Source organism: Protopterus annectens, chromosome 12.part0, assembly GCF_019279795.1.
Source record: "Protopterus annectens isolate FY-2018-M chromosome 12.part0, PAN1.0, whole genome shotgun sequence".
NCBI lineage: Eukaryota > Metazoa > Chordata > Ceratodontiformes > Protopteridae > Protopterus > Protopterus annectens.
In genome coordinates, this window is record NC_056746.1 from 1234225246 (window position 1) to 1234243237 (window position 17992).

Consider the following 17992-nt stretch of genomic DNA (forward strand, 5'->3'; position numbering starts at 1 on the left):
AGTTTGGATAATTGACTTTCTACTATATCAGAGGATTTAGCTATAGGAGAAGGGGAGGCAGTTGAAATAGGATTTTCTGATCATTGTGCAATAATGCAAGATATAAAGGAAAACATGGAATATATAAACATAGGCAAAGGGATCAAAATAATAAATGAGGAAAGCATGGAATGAAGAAGGAAAGAGATTAATAATACAGTTATGGAAATATATTACTATGAGAACATTTTATAAAAATGGTCTGAATGGTGGATGATATTTAAGGAAAGCTATAATTTTTTTTTAAGTGGCAATATAATGTGAGAAAAGTATAAAAAGAAAAAATATAAAAGAACATATGATGCACTGGAAGATTTAGAATATAATGATAGAAAGCACTTTGAAAAAAAAATAATTACATGAAAGAAATCAAGAAAAAGTACAAGAACTGTTATATAAGCAAAGATATTGTTTACAAGGAAAAGAGAAGTATCAAGCTACTTAAGCAGGTTAGTAAAGGAAGATGGTAATGTAATGTGAGAAATAAAAAATGTAAAAGGAGAAATAGAAAGAACTTGGGAAAAGGTTATGAATTGTGTATTACAATATGTATACAAGAAATGGTTAAATAAAAAAGACGGTAGTAAAAAAACATGGGAAAGTAAAAAAGTTAACAGAAAAAAAAATAAAGAGTTGGTAAAAGAGATTTCTTTAAATGAGCTATATATAGTATTAGGACAAGTAAATATAGACTTGGCTACAGGCCCAGATTAAATACGGTATGAAATGTATTAACATTTAAAGGATTGGCAAAAAAATATTTTTAAAGATTTTGAAAGAGTGGTTAAATGAAGGTTTTATGGAAAATAATTATGTAGTAGAATACTTAAATTCATATGGAAGAAGGAAGATAGAAGATAATTAAAAACTGGAGACTAACAGTATTGAATAATAATGATTATAAGATCTTTATGAAAATAATACAAAAGAGATTTGAAACTAAAATGGAAAATATTATGGAAGATAGTATATATAGTATAAAGGGGAAGGGGTTGTCAAGAATTATTGATAGAGAAATTGTGGATGATATTAGGAACAGAAAAAAGAAGCAAAAATCATGACAGGAGACCTTAACACGGCATTTGATACAACTGGACATGAAATCTTATGGGTAGTAATAAAAGAATGTAATATAGATGAGAAAGTTAGGAAATTAAGTACGTCAGCGTACAGTAATAATAAAGTAAAAATACTTATAAATGCCTGGTTAAGCCAAGAGGTACATTTATTTATTCATTTATTTATTTGCAGTTTGTTAACAGGGAAAGTCCACTGGGCCATATAGAGCCCATTTTCAGTGGAGGCCCGGGGAGAAAAGCTCCTCAGAACAATAAAAAGAGAAATATATACAATGGTAATATGCACTTATCAAGCAAATTAGATTACAAAGTTACAAGAAATAAACGATTGGCAAATTCAGTGAACAGACAAAATAGCAGTGACAGATTACAAAAAAAAAAATTAAACATGTTACAGGTTCATAGATTAGCACTAGACTAACTGCCCTTGTGGGGCCATTTTAAGCCTAGCCAATTACTCCATGTGAGAATCAAACCTTGTACCTTGCATCTCCCAAGGTAAACACCTTAACCATTATGCCAACCACAATCCACCCATTTTTGTGAGAAAAAGAAAATATGAGATGTTAGTGGTAGGTATTCAAGGGGGTTGAGTGCAAGTGCAGTTCCTGGAGGAAGATGGGTATGTGTGTAGAGAAAGTTTTGAATTGAGCAAGATTTTGAATTGTTCTTACAGTTACTGGTACAGCGTTCCAATTTTTGACTATAGAGTACAAGGAGAAGCTTTCCAGGAGGCTGGTTAATTAGGCTTGTGTACTTGAAGTAGGTGCTGATTCTCAGATCTGAAGGGCCTGTTAAGGAGGTATAAGGTGAAGACAGAACTGAGGGCGGGACAGTCAGAGGGTTAGTTTGGTAGTTCCAGCCATTTTAGGGATTGAAGGATACTACAGCGATGGGAGAAGTTTTTGGAACTTGTTGCGAATTTTGCAATTTTATTATAACATGTTTCTAGTTTGTCTCTTAGGGTGATTTAAAGGTTGGTAAGTAGAGAGGTGCCATACGTAAGAGAGAGGGGACTTGGTAAGTGGAGGCAAGGGTTTGTTTTGTGGGGGGGGGGGGGTTAAGAAACTGGTTGTGCCTACAGAGCATTCCAAGTTACTGGTGTGTTTTTTGGATGCTCTGTTGCAGGTGAATGTCGAATTTTAGATGTTCATCTATGGATATTCCTAGAAGTTTTGTGTAGCTGACAACTTCAATTTGTGCTTTACTTTAGGAATAGATACTGAAGATGGCTTTGTTTAGCAGGGCTGATTTTTTTTAGGGGTGAAAAGCATGATTTTGGATTTATCTTGGTTTAGGGCTAGGTGTTTATTGAACATCCAAGATTCAGTGGTGGTGAAGGCTGTTTGGATTTTGAGCTAGAGTTCAGAAATAGTGTCAGCTGAGAAGACGATGGTTGAGTCGTCTGCATACTGAATGACAGTTACAGTGGTCACAGATGTGTGGAAATTATTAATGAAAACATTGAAGAGGAAGGAACTGAGTATGGAGCCCTGAGGAACTCCAGTAGGAGTGTTAAGATAGGAAGAGATAGAGCTTTGACATATGAAGAGTGGTGTAAGACAAGGATTGTCCAATGAGTTGTATACTCTTTGCATTAGTTACGAATGCAATAGTTATGTGAAATAAATTACAAAATGAAGGAGGTGGGGTATGTAACACCCGAATGGCTAAGAATTCAAGTTCTGTTAACATATGACATTATAATAACTGCAAAAAGAATGAGTATAAAAGAAGTAATAATTTGCAAAAATGAGTGTCTAGAGATGACAAGGATGTCTTTAAGTAAAAAGAAAAGCAAAGGTTTAGGTGATGTAGTAAAGATTTGGGGTATACATTTTATAATGAAAGAAATTTCTGTGTTAGGTATAAAATTTGGGAATAAAGATGCAAGTAAAATTCAATGGGAAAAACACAACAGAAGAAATAAAGCAAACCTGTCTTTTCTTGAGAAAATATAAATTACCATTCAGAAAAAAAGGCTTTTTTGATAAATTCAGTACCGATGGGAAAATAGCATATTAAGCAAGTGTATTTATGTTGCCAGCAGTATTTGAAAAGGAGTTATTGCAGATCATTTTTTTCTTTTATATGGGGTTCTAGATTAAACCCAGTAAAAAGAGGAGTTTTGTATGTAAATAAAGGAGAAGGAGGGTTTAGGGGATAATTAACCCAGTGGTGCACGCTGCTTCATTAAATTTGTATTAAGTGTTAAACTGGAAAACTGAAAAAGATGGGAAGGTAGTAGTAAAATTGTATAAATATAATAAATTTTAGCGTATGATAAAAAATAGTAAAAGATAAAAAAAGTGAATAAATTTATGAAATAAAATGCTCCCAAGAAAAATATTTTTGTGGAAAATACAAATTGATGACATAGAAAAGCATGGTATAATAATGTAATGATAAAACATCGCAATGTAAAACTATGGGAAATTTTAACAGATGAAAAAGTTAAAGCTATAAAAATAAGAAGCAAATGGTATAAACAGAAATTAAAATGTCAACATTTTTTTATAGAAACTGGTAAAAGATAAACTGCCAGTAAAAGGATATATGCCATACAAGAAGAAAAGCAATCGAATATATTTACATTGTCATGAAGAAACAACTATGGAACATGTGTTTTTTGAAATGTAAAGGAGTAAAAAAATTATGGGGAAAACTACATAATGATTTTTTTGAAGGCATAAAATAAGTGGATAAAATAAGCATGGACATAATTAAATATGGATATTATAAGATCAGAAGCAAAGAAGAAGAATAGATAAAAAAGCTATTTTATGTTATTTGGGTTATAGGGAATGAAAGAATAAATTAAATTATGTTTAATGGTAAATGGATTTTAGCAGCAATATTAACTAAAATATGATTGTGGTTATGGAAAAAGGATTGGGGGTCTAACAGGGATGAAAAGTAGTGTGACTGTTGTTTGTAAATATTTTGTAAATGAGTTATTTTTGTATATAAATAGATGGCCTCGTCTCTTCAAGATGCATGCTGTAGGATCTTTTACATTCACCAGAGCTACCATCAATTAAAGCAGATGGGACCTCAGTTCAACATTTGACTTGTCTGGAACAAAATACTATGCAAGTCAATCACCTGTTTTTCAGTAACCCTCATTTTCACTCCTAAAAAAGGACTTCTCCGACACAATGTTGGTATGGGTTACCCTGTAGTTACTGATGTCCAGCGGACTGCGTTTGAACTGCCCTCATGGAATTGGTTAAAATAATCTATTACTGCAGATTTCTGGACAGATTTAATTTTTTTTATCAGTGCTTTCATTAAATTCATAAAATGTGGATAATGACATGGTAACATAGTTGCAGAAAAGAAAACATGATTGCATGTTTCCTTAATTTTAAGCATTAAACGTGTTTTCCTTCTTAACATTTCATCCTGATATTATATAAATTACTCAAACCCTGCTTTTCCTTAAATTTCACCCCTCTTCTTGAACATTTTTTTGCATGTATTGCTTACACATTCTATTTACGTCTATGTAATTTTCTCCTTCCCTTTTGTAAAGATCCCACTTCCAATTCTTTATCTCCTTTACGACATTCAATAGCATACTGGAAATGTTTTCAAATCCCATCATTTCTTAAAAATCAATTTTATAACACATCTGAGTGGTCAGAGTTGCATGTCCTGTAACACAGGATAAGTTGGTATAACTAGTTAATCAAAGATTGTATTGTGCGGTCATTACTGCTTATAGTTTTGCAACCTCAGACTGAATTCTATACAACTGCAATAATATTATTTTTCAGTCTCAGCTTCAGATAGCCTACTCGCTAGGTTGAACAAGGAGAAGGTGACCTGAGACGTACCTCCATGGACTACATGAAAAGAGATGTGATGGAACTCTTGGATTATGCGGCCCAGGCAGGAATAACCCTAGCCCTGAGCAGTATTCTACCATCACCCAGAATGATACTACAGTATGAGCAGAAAATAACTGACTTCAACAACTGGCTAAGTTTCTGGTGTCATTCTAAGGAGATCCAGTATCTGTCTACCTGGGACGACACGATCAACAGACCTTGATGCTTTGCCAGAGATGGCCTGCATCTGTCACCCCTGGGATTCGGGTACTGGCTAAGGCTCTTGCCACCCCTATAGTGCCTTTTTAGGCAGTGTTCCAAAGACCAAAATTCCACTGTAACAGCTACAAACAAATGCAATCTGAGGGTCATGCTGCTTAATGCTAGAAGTCTAAATCTCAAGATGCACTCGCTCAAAGGTCTCCTCAAAATGGAGAATGTCAACATCTGAGCTGTAAAAGAGACCTGGTTTAAAGAGGCAGAAAGCACCCCTGTGCTCCCAGGCTACAACTCATTCCCCAGAATACAGCCAGAAGCTCCAAAGGCAGTGTTTTTCCACATTCTTACAGGATACACACACCTCTAGACTGGTAGCCCAGCACAATACATCTGAGATACTTCAGGTACAACTAAAACAGGGTAAGATGGCAATACAAGTCATAGCCTGCTACAGAACCCAAAACATGTCCCCAGACTCTCACTCTAAGTTCCTAAGCACCCTGGAATCTATCAAGGTCCAGCCCAAAACTCTCATACTGGGTGACTTCAACTACCCTTCCATCAACTGGGAAAACTATTCAAATACCAATGTACAGGCCCAATGCTTTCTGGAATTTATTGAGTCCAGTGCCCTGGACCAGCTCATTCTGACCCCCACTAGAGAAAGCAACATCCTCAACCTGGTTATCACCAACATGGGAGACCATTATTCCACACACACAATCAATTCATCCCTGGTTAAATTTGACCACAAACTGATCACCATGGAAATCTCCATCTCATCTACACCCCCCCCCCCCCCGCTAAGGTGACCACCTTGAAAAACTACTATAAAGCAAACAAAGAGACTGAGATCCTGCCTGCTGAACCTGGTTGACTTCCTTGAGGCAGTCATCAAGGCTGTGGATGAGGGTAAGGCAGTGCATACAGCCTACCTCGACCTGGCCAAGAACTTTGATACCATTCCCCACTCAGGTATCATTGATAAACACACCAAACTAGGCATCAATCCTTACATCACTAGGTGGGTTGCAAATGGCTCACAGACAAGACCAACAGAGTGAATGTTCTGGATTCCAAGTTAGACGGTCGACCAGTCACGAGTGAAGTCCCACAGGGCTCAGTCCTGGGCTCTCTCCTGTTTAGCATCTACTTCTCAGAAGTCCAGGCCAACACAGAAGGACTTTGGTTGACCAAGTTCAATGATGACTGCAAGCTAGGAGTCATTATCAACTCCCCAAGTTTTGCAAACATCCTACAAAAGGGCCTCTCTGAGACCAATGACTGGTGTCGGAACCATGGCCTGAAGCTTAAGGCCAAAAAATGCATTATCATCCCCTTTGGAAAAAAAACTCAGTTCCCACAAATTACCACGTTGATGGGAGCCCACTGAACACTGAAGGGGCCATAAGAGATCTGGGCACCCAGGTCAACAACCACTCACCTTCGACCACCACATTGCCACTGTGGTCAGAAAGTCCTGCTACGTGGCACATCTTATAACCAAAGGTTTCGCATCCAGGAAGAAAGAGGTCATCATCTCTCTCTACTCATTCTTCATTAGACCAATCATCAAATATAACACCCCATTTGACATATACCTGACCAGACTCCTACAACAGTTGGAGAGGCCACAAAAGTACCTCACAAAAAGGATCCTAGGCCTTAAACACATGTCCTATGTGGACAGACTCAAGAAACTTCAGCTGTTCTCAGTCTCTTATCGTCTACTTAGAGGTGATCCCTGCTTTTCTTACAAAGCCATGTCTGACCCAACCCTACTTGAAATGCTACACCTAAAGAAATTCCAATCCTCCAGCGCCACATGCTCAAGAGATCACAACCTCATTATCACAATTAACAGAACATGCTGGAGGGGACAGGTTCATCTCCCAAAGACTGCCCATACTCTGGAATAAGCTTCCTATTCATGTCAAGCAGAGCACCTTGCTGGCCCTCTTCAAGAGTAATCTTGACAAGTGGATGGGTAACAGAAAGTTCACTCCAGGGATCATTCCAGTTGCCCTATTGGATAGGGGCACTGTGAACTAACATTGGGTGGCACGGTGCCTGCGCAATTCTTTTGGGCTAGGCTTGTAAAGGCTCTGGGGCCATTAGCCTAGTACACATCTATGAACGTATAAAGCCTCAAAAGCCTCTATTTGTGATAGTACAAATTCCAAGACCAAGAACTATAAGAGCTAGAAAAAATAGTGTGCAGTGACACCTTAATGCAGCTATTCTAGTATCACTGAACGCATCTTATATACAAGGCTTTTTGTTTAAGATCACCTATAAGTAATGTTTACTTGGGATTTGCACAGTAGAGCTGAAATATGAGTTTCTGGATTTCTTTAATAACTGTACATGCTTAGATATGTATTTTGTAACTTGTCTTAGATGCAAATTCAGTGCATCTGCAAGGCTAGTGTATCATCGTATATTGTTTTATTAAACATGCACTTCTAAACTGCATTATACATTTGTTATTTTAAACAAATTTTATCTAAGACAAGAAAAAGTTTTGTCATTTCTTGGAAATTATGAATATCCAATTAAAATCAAGTGGCATCTTTGTAATAATTAGAAAAAGTATTAAGATATCATAAGCCCAACCTGTTACAATTGGCCATAAAAGGTCAAAGATTCAGAATGTTAGCTTGTGTTGTTTTCAAACTGACAGCATGACAATTCTGAAATTATACTTCCCTATTTGCAAATGGGAAAATAGAATTATTGGTGTTTTTAGAGAAATAAAATGTCATCTTCTTTTCGTATAATGTCAGTGTTATTTCTTATTAGAGAATGGGCAACTTGTAAATTGGTACCCTGATGGGAGAACAAACATTCTCCAGCAGGGTGTAAATCTACAGGTAATGCCCACTGAAAAACGACTTTATCGCTTCACAGCAGCGTATTAAGCTACCGTGGAGCTTGGACTGAAAGTAACCCAATGGCCACCATTATTTTATGCTCACTAAGCAGTGCTTTTGCTGTTTAGTGCTTGTAAAATAAATTAATTAATTAAAAAAAAAAGCGTGTGTGTTTATGTCTGTGTGTGAGTGTGCATGCATGCATGACAGGCACAGCAATACTGGTTGAGCTGTTACTTTACACTCACTAAGCAGCACTTTTACTGTTTAGTGAGTGTAAAAAATGAATGAAAAAGAAAAAAGTGTGTGTGTGTGTGTATGTACGTAAGTGGAATTGTGTGTGCGTGTGTGTGTATGCGAGTGAAAGTGTGTGAAGAGTGAAAGCAATTGACACTGGCTGCAGTAGCCAGTTAAGAGATTTGTGTAGCTTTTAGATCAAGATATCTGGACAAAGCCTAAATAAAGGGGGAAACAAAGGCTCAGCATAGGAACACGTTTTAAACATTGCTGTATAAAGTTGCTTAAATAATAGGATTTGTGTTAGCATGAGTTTTCTGAAGCACAAGTGTGTGTGTGCTAGAAACAGAGTGAGGTTGCTCAACTACTGGTGGCACCTCTTAACTCAAGAAATCTGAGCAAAACCTAAAATAATGGGGAATAAAAACTCAAAAAAGAAAAGAACGGATTTTAAATATTGCTTTTATAAAATTACAAAGTTGCTTAAGCAACAGTATTTTTATTAGCATTTTTTTTCTGTAGGAAATAAAATCGAAACTCAAATGTATATCATTATTTACTGACTTCACATCCCTGTGACTGGCAGTGAACCACACAATTTAGGAGGAAGAACATCTGGATATTTTTTTAAAAATTTTACATTTTGGGTGTAAAATGCTTCCTTCAACACTATTTACATATACTACAGCAAGTATGACACATTAGGCAGAGCCTGAAACATTGGGCGGGCGTTATTTACAAAGTGACATACACCCAGTTGGGGCATTATTGCTTGCATATTATTATTTCCATGATGAAACTTTAGTTACGGATGGTTTATATTTTGATTTCCACTTTCTATTAATTGCTTTTTTGTCAGCCAATGACATTAAACATAGGAAGTCTTACTATGTATGGGCAATTCAATTCCTATATCCGAAAACATAACAATCATTTCCTTAGTTACAATAATTTGCTCTCCCAATATTTCTAACAAAGTATTCTGTCAACTCATTACCTTCCTAGAAAACATGCTCCCAATCACCTTTCTCTTTCCCATCACACTTCCAGCAATTGCTGTCTAGCTGAGGTAAAGTTCTCTGAAAACTGCTTGGGATATAAAAAAATACCTATGCAAACACTTCCATGGAGAAATCCTAAACCTTCTGGACTCTGTTCCTATATAGGAGCCATGTAGATGCCCTCACACTGTTACTTTTTATATTGCCTTTCAATTCTGTCTTCCCAATTTTTTCTAACCTCTTTTGATTGATTCTTGTAGTCATCATGCATTATTTTGTATGCCCTACTAATTATTTATTTTTTTAAGGGCAGCTTCTGTTCTGGACTCAACTGCTGCTGGTCTTTCACTTAACACTCTCCATTACCTTTCCCTATGTTCTGTTATCAATTCTTGGTAGGGATGGCAGTCTCTAACCTGTAATTCAGACTTCCTGCTTGGCCTTAGCCCACTCTATTACCTTTCCCTCTATAGTTATTTGCTCCCTGTATCTATATATTTTTTTTCTAAATTCTCACCAATAAATTCCAGCCTCGCCTCCTCTTGCCTATCTTCTATGCCCCTGCTTGCAGTCATCTCCAAGGGTAAAATCACCTTTCTTCATTTCCATTTTGACTTGTTTATTAGAATGTTTTTCTGCTGTTTTACAAATATATTACTCTCTATGGATATTGCTATTCTCCTTAACAGCCTTCATCCATAATCCCCCAAATCCTACTCTCTCATTTCTTGAAGTCATTCCCCTCATCTTACCATTCCACTTATAACCTTCTTCTTTTCTTATGTATATGAGCCTTAAATTGTATAGCCCTAAGGTATCCCTTCAAATTTGGTAGTCCTAAACTCCTCTTGGTCTACGGAGAGAAGACTCATCCCATTTAACTCTTGCCCTATTCAACTCCAAAATAAATCCCTGAAACTTTTTATTAGTGATAGTCCACAACTTCTTCTCTGGGTGATAAAAATACACCAGACCTGTACATACATTTCTGCTATTTGTATCTTAATACCCAGATCTATAATCAAGAACTTCCATCTTCTCAGTTTTTGTATTGTCTTTTGCATAATCTCTTCCCACATATCCTTGCAGCTTAAAGGGAAAAGTCTTAAGCACAGTGGGAATGCTGTTTCTGCAAGATCCTTGTATGTTTTAATGTGGAGCTTCCCCACTGCTGTACCACCTTGGAGATGCAAGTTCAAAAAAATACAAGTAATTGAGCTCCAGCAAGGGGGTGCAATGAGTAAGCCCCTGTGTACAAATGCTTATTTAGTAGTTAGCCAGTTTTATGGGAACTGTGCTCTTAATATATAAATGAAACATTGGTTATGTATATGGAGCAAGCCAGCTGTGCACAGCAGAGAGCTTTTTCAGTCTTCCCCACTGTACAGCAATTGTACAATGGATATATATAACTTAGCGGTCTGTAGGTTGGCTTTACCCCCAGTAAAAATTATTTTTGTGTTATGCTTCCAGACAAGGAAAAACTGATGAAGTGTGACTCATTCTTAGCCATCTTCACAGAATGTAGGACAATGAAGCTATTGTCACAGACTCGGGATTGCCAAGATCATATTTTCTGTCTTTGTTTAAAAATAAATGCAACAGAAAAGTAAGCTTTCATGCTCTACACGTCTGCAGATTATATATTCAGTCTTTATTTAAAAATAAAAGAAATAAAAAAGTAAGCTTTCATGCTCTACATTTCTGCAAACATTCAAGGATAGAGCATGAAAGATTATGTTTTATCTCGTCTATTTTTTCAGTATGAAGTAAATGAAAAAAAAAAAAAAAAAAAAAAAAAAAAAGGATTTACTGGCACTACTGGTTCCCCAGACAACTACCCTCAAACAGTATTTGCCTCATAAAACTGAATTATAGAAAAACTAATTTAGGAAATGGGAATGCTGGTACACAGATAGAAGCATATTTATTTGTTAACCAGTTTGAGAATCAAGCACTTGGTAGAACGTTATTGTCAAGTACAGACACCACCGATCTGAAGGCAAAGAAACTAATGGATGTTCTAATAATGTCTTGTTTTATTTTAATCACAATGGTACTTTAACAACTTATTTTGGTAACAAGAACTTTTATGGTTTTATGGGTATGGGAGGTGGTAATGCTAGGTCTTCTTTTCAAAGATATAGGAAGACAAAGCATAACTTCTTCCTGAAATGGAAAGACAACCTTTCATCATACCCTGAGAGTTTTGCAAAGCAAACTGTTGTCAACATTCATTATATACACACATAAGTTAAAAGCCCTGTGTCAAAGTTGAAATTACTATGCTAAGATAAAGAGTACTGTAGCTAAAGAATTAAAAAGTCAGCATTCCACAGCATTTGTATGAATTAAATATTTTCACAACCTGAGAAGTACATTTTCTCAGAACTCTCAACTTACTTTCTTTGTTTATGGGCTCTGCCATCCTCAGTCCATTCCAAAAAATGCAAACGCTAACATAACCAGTGTTGCTACATTAAATGGTATGCTGACACAGCATATTTTTTCATCTGCATGAGTTATCCTCTTGTCCAAATCAAGAACAGCACACGTGTGCTTTTCCCTTTTATAATACACAGTATAAGATCATCATCATCATATGTAAGCACAGGGCAATTTACTGAAAATCACCATCAGCTTCTATACACACACATCTGTTTTTAAGAAGTGCAATAAACCTGTCAAGATAAATCCTTTGCAGTTGTTCCCCCACCCTACACAACCTCATTTTGTGTCCAGGCAACATCTTTTCAACTCCACTGCCAAGTTTTTGTAGACTAACTTCTTATTTACCATTTGGCAAGAACATGTGGCAGCGATAATATTTTACAATTTGCATATCTGTGGGAAAATATTACAATGATGACATGATATTTCTCTTCAGACTGGTCTGCAGGGTATGTAATGGACTACATTTTGGGCATGCACTGAAAGCCCTTTCTCCATTAGGCAAGTTCTGTAGCAGTGATACTCAAGTCTTCCACAGTCAGACAAAGAGGCCCATTACCCATCCATTCTGAGGAAGGAGTTACTCCTGGAATGATTGGTGCACCATTCTTTACTCAGTTTCCAGTCTCAAGTGTAGCTAAACCTCGTCTTTAAATACTAAACCCTCTCAGCAAAACTGCAAGCAGTCCACTAGTAATAGTTTTCATTTATGACTTTGTCATCTAAGTCAGTGTCAGGATGAAGAAAATGGGGTTAAAATGCTAACAATGTTAATATAAAGTTGTATATAACACATAAAACACCATGAGACAAAAAAATAAGGCTTATAATGTATCAGACAGAATTAACATATTAGGAAAATCTGCTTCTGCACAGCTACATACCTGAATGAGATAATATATGTGCCTTCAGCTTGTCTGGTCTTTTGAACTCCTTTGTACAACCACTGTGAGAGCTGGAACAAAACATATACAATAACAAACAGGAAGCTCAATCAACACTTTTCGAAATACCAATAAGTAAACTACTGGTCTAGTTTAAAACTGAATTATTTTAAGTAGTTCAACAACTAAAATCCAAAATAAAATGAAAGCTCTTTAAAAGTACAAGGTGAGAAATTCAATCCATTCTAATGAAAAGAAACAACAAAACCAGACACTTAGCCAATATCCTCATGTGATAATGGGCAGATAAATTAATAGGAAATAACTTCCTGCTACAGAAGATGCAGCTTTCCTGAACAAATGCTTCTGGAAATTAGCCACTGAAATAACCATGTCAGTATGAATAATCTTAAAGATGAACTGTTGAAGTACACCAGAAACAAAATGCCAAGAAATGAAGAATGTTATCTATTTACCAGTATTCCAGTTTTGTCATCTACCTTTACAGGCACAGCTTTACCATTTGATGGACACGCTCAGTAATCTTCTAAAAAAAAGCTCCAACCAAAAAGGCTTTGAAAAAAACTAAAAAATAAAAAAAACAATTGCTCAGTATGAAATCTATAAATGAAATATAAAAACGGAAACTGTAAAACAGACTACTAAGCCAATCATAAGGGTAAGATGAAGGTTTGACACTGAAGTGTGGCTAACAAGGGAATGGGGAGTAAATGCAGATACCTACAGAAAACATACTAACGTGTGTTTACTGATAGCACATGTAGCTTCTTGATCATTACAATGACCAGCAAAATATACAACAAATTTAAAAATAATTTACAACAGAACAACGGGAGGAAGCATGTATGGCTTTCAAGTATGCAGTGAAGTCCAAAAGGTTTAATGTGCTTGCATAGGTATTTTTATACCCAAGCAGACTTCAAAGAATTTTTCCTCAGGTAGACAGCAAATGGCGGTGGGATGAGGAAGAAAGAGGTAACTTGGAATGAGTTGTCAGATCTTTGAAATTTCCTAATACTGGAACAGCAAATAGCTGTAACTAAGGAAATTATTATTTTGGGTTGGGATACAAGGTCTGAATTGCCTAGACATAGAAAGACCTTAAGTTTAATTCTGATTTCTGCCAAAAAACCAACTACTAGAAAATGAAAATCAAAGTATAAGCCAAATACTGCATACTGTAAAGAGAATAAAGAAGTGTAAGAGGGATTTTTAGAAAAGGGAAGGAACAAATTACACAAATAAATGGAAATTGTGGAAACAATAAATGCAGCATAATGTTCAGGAGGAGTGAGTCTTAAGGGAATGTAGGAATTCAGCAATTTATGCAAGTAATACTGGACTGATGATAGTAACAAAGAAAGAAAAGATATGCAATATAAAATGTGTGTAAATGGGAACAATGTTAATACGGTTTGTTTTCTTTTCTGTTAATATATGCTTTCCTGTGTCATCTATGACAGTTTATTAAAGGTGTTCAAAAAAAGAAGAGGAAAACAAATCTTACACCACAGCAATGGCCTGAATGGCGCAACGATGACACCAGCAGTGTAAGGTGATCCCTTATGAAAATGATTTGCGCATCAGAGGAGGCAGGTACTACAGGCAGGACATAATAATGTCCACTTAAACAATCAGAAGTTCACATGTGCTAAACAAAGATGAATGTTGCTTGCATCTTGGGAGTGGTCCTGATACACATGTTTTATAGATGGACCTAGTATGCAGGATTATAACTAAGTTTAACTCTACCACTAGCAGAATGAATGCACAATTAAAAAGGCTCCATTTTTAGAAAAATAAAATAAATATAAACTCTAGAATTTTTTGGGGTTGGTATTGTGAAAGACTCTTAGGACCTATTGCGGAACTTAAAGGATGAATTGTTTGATGATAATATAACATTTATAACTTTGGATATAGTTGACCTTTTTTCGTCCATCCCTTATGAGGGAATGGAGTTGTTTGAGGAAGCCTTGATTAAGTATGGAAAATTTTCACATAATGATTTTTGCCTGATTTTGACTTTAATGGATCTGGTCCTTAACAATAATTATTTGCACTATGAAGGCGAGTTTTTTAAGCAGATTAAGGGAGTAGCTATGGGTGCACGGTGTGCACCCATATATGCCAATATTATTTTGGCTACATGGGAACATAAGTTTGTTCTAAATTCCCAGTTTAAGAATTGTTGGAAGCTGTATAAGCGTTATTTAGATGATATTTGCCTTCTATGGGTTGGTTCTGAAGCAGAATTTACAGCTTTTTTGGATTATTTATCTAGTACTATTAGTTTTCTTTCTTTTACCTTCACTCAAAGCAAAGAATGTTTGAAATATTTGGACATTTTTATAGGTAAGGATGAGGGTAAGTTTTTTTCCAAGGTATTTAGAAAGGATAGTTATTCCAATTCCTTTCTGGCATATGATAGTGCTCACCCTCACCACCATAAGAAGGGTATAATTAAGGGACAATATGTCAGGGGTAGCAGAATGACTTCTAGAACTACGGAGTTTAAGGAGGAATGTGGAAGATTACACAAAATGTTTCTAGATAGAGGCTACCCGGACATTTTAATTAAGGAAATTGAAGACGAAGTGGTTAGGGGAAGAGTTGACAAATACCAGCCCATTTTAGGGAAGGATGAACGACAGATGGGTGTTAGTCAAAATGACCAATTTGATGGTCAGAATAATTTTGTATTGGATTTTAGTGGAGAGGCCAATATTATTAGAAATTTAATAGAAAATGAATGGCAAAAATTTGGTGAAATTTCGGATTTGGATTGTTTATTCAAATACCCTTTAAAATGTACATAAAGGAAAGGCAAAAATCTTAAGAATTATTTTGAGGCTAAAGGAAAGGGGGAAAGAAGGAAGAAAGTGAGACTAGGTACATTTAAATATGGAAGTTGTCCCCAATGCTCTTTTATTTGTGTTAAGGACACAGTTTATGTCAGTAGTAGGGACATTTTGATCAGGAGTAACCACTTTGCAAATTGCCAAACGAGTGGTATAGTGTATTTAAGCATGTGCAGAAAATGTGATGCATTTTATGTCGGTAAATCTGAAAGGAGGTTAAAAAACCGAATTTATGAACACAATTATGACATAAAAACTTGTTGCATCAACAATGCCCTTTACAGACATAAAACTAAATGTGTGGAGGCAGCTTTTCATTTTTTTGTATTAGAAGTTGTAAACAAAGATGTGAGGGGGGGGCTTGGGAGGACACTATTGAGTATAAGGAGTTGTTATGGCAACTACAGTTAGAGTCATACAACCCTCCTGGCTTAAACAATTCAGTGTCCTTGGCCCCAGTGTTAAAAATGAGGGCAGCCAAATTATGACTGTAAAAACAAGTCTTACAAGTTGTTGCTGCTATTGTTTATAATTTAATGAAATATACTTTTTAAGATTCATATATATATTTTTTTTTTTTTAATGTATTTTTTAATTTGTTTTACACTCAAGAAAGAAAGAGAGTAGCTCCTAACAGTTATTGGTTTAAAATGTGCATTTTAGAGAATAAAATATTTTTTGAACACTAGAGGGTGCTAGAATGAAATGTAATTAATGTAGTGCATAGGTTTTATAATGAGTGGTTTTTAATTTTGTTATTTCAAAGTAAATCAAATAGGTTTTAATGTAATACAAGTTTATGATGAATTTGAATTGTATTTATTTTATTAAAGCTATTTAAGCTATTTTAAAATGAAGTTTTTTTAGGTAAATTACGGATGTATGAGTAGGTTTCTGCAGTAAAAGACAGCTTAGTATGATTTTTAATGGTTATTAATTAAAGTTTAATTAATCAATTTGCACAAGCAATATTTGTATATAAAGTGTGGTGTATTGTCAACTGAGTATTCACCTGCATCTGATGAAGTGTTACAAACGAAAACGCAAGTGTGTAGACATAGCGTTAATGCGCTTGGGATTAGTTTTTGGAGATTATTGCTTTTGTGGTCGACTTGTCGTGCCTTTTGACAATAAACCTGTGTTTTAGAGAAGGACTGAGCTTTATTTCCTCCACTGGTGCATTTTTTACTGGGTGTTGTTTTCTTTTCTGTTAATATATGCTTTCCTGTGTCATCTATGACAGTTTATTAAAGGTGTTCAAAAAAAGAAGAGGAAAACAAATCTTACACCACAGCAATGGCCTGAATGGTGCAACGATGACACCACCAGTGTAAGGTGATCCCTTGTGAAAATGATTTGCGCATCAGAGGAGACAGGTACTACAGGCAGGACATAATAATGTCCACTTAAACAATCAGAAGTTCACATGTGCTAAACAAAGATGAATGTTACTTGCATCTCGGGAGTGGTCCTGATACACATGTTTTGTAGATGGACCTAGTATGCAGGATTATAACTAAGTTTAACTCTACCACTAGCAGAATGAATGCACAATTAAAAAAGGCTCCATTTTTAGAAAAATAAAATAAATATAAACTCTAGAATTTTTTGGCAGCACTAAATATCTGAATGTAGACGTAAACTATTCAGGATGGCATGAGATACAGAAAAAGAATGTACACTACAAGTTCAGCAGCAGATAACTATTTCAGCAAAACCTTCAATAAGGAGCAAAGTTAGTTTTATCTTAAATAATAATACTGACAGAACTCTACATATACAGCACTGAAACATTTTGTGCAAAAACTACTGAAAACATGTTATTTATTTTATGGGAGTGTATAACAAAAAAATGTAAGAATGGAACAATCAGACGCTCTTCCAGAAAGGTGAACATCGATAGCAAAATCTACAACCATCAACATGCCATTGATATAATACTTAGTACTCTTTGTGCCTGGAGTGGTCAAATTATTTATTTTACTATGTATTTGCTTTACCTAATTATTTCCAGAGTTTAAGAAATGAAAAAAGAAAAAGAAGTTATCTACTTAACATAATGCTCCACCTGTCTTGTCCATTTTCATTCTTCCTCAACAAGTGGGTTTGGATGCGAACAGTCGGGTCTGACTCAGCCATTGCTAAACTCGTAGTAACCAAATCTCTTGAGCTTGTCCCTTACCCATAATGCACCTCCCCCAAATACCTCAGATCATGTTTGCTGCTCAACAGAGAGTAAAGATGAAAGTGGTTAATGAAGAAGCCATACGAAAAAGTAATGCATAAAACAATATACAGGTATCCTGTAAACACTCGTTCCTCCAGAAGTCTTAGGATGGGGGTTGGTGGAAAGGGAGTTGAGGAAGAATGGAAATGGACAACACAGATGGAACATTATGGTAAGTATATAACTTCTTTATCTGATGTTGTCAATTTCCATTCTATCCTCAACAAGTGGAACAGAGTCCCTAGCTACCTGTGTCCAGGGTGGACT

General features: G+C 35.7%; 1 protein-coding gene across 1 annotated transcript in view; it reads right to left on the reverse strand.

Annotated features, from left to right (window-relative positions):
• Positions 1-17992, reverse strand: part of ZNF341 (zinc finger protein 341) — a 1063660-nt gene that overhangs the window by 71489 nt on the left and 974179 nt on the right. The window contains exon 14 of the mRNA XM_044089011.1: positions 12617-12687. Within this exon, the coding sequence (XP_043944946.1) occupies positions 12617-12687 (71 nt within the window). The remainder of the gene's footprint in view (positions 1-12616; positions 12688-17992) is intronic.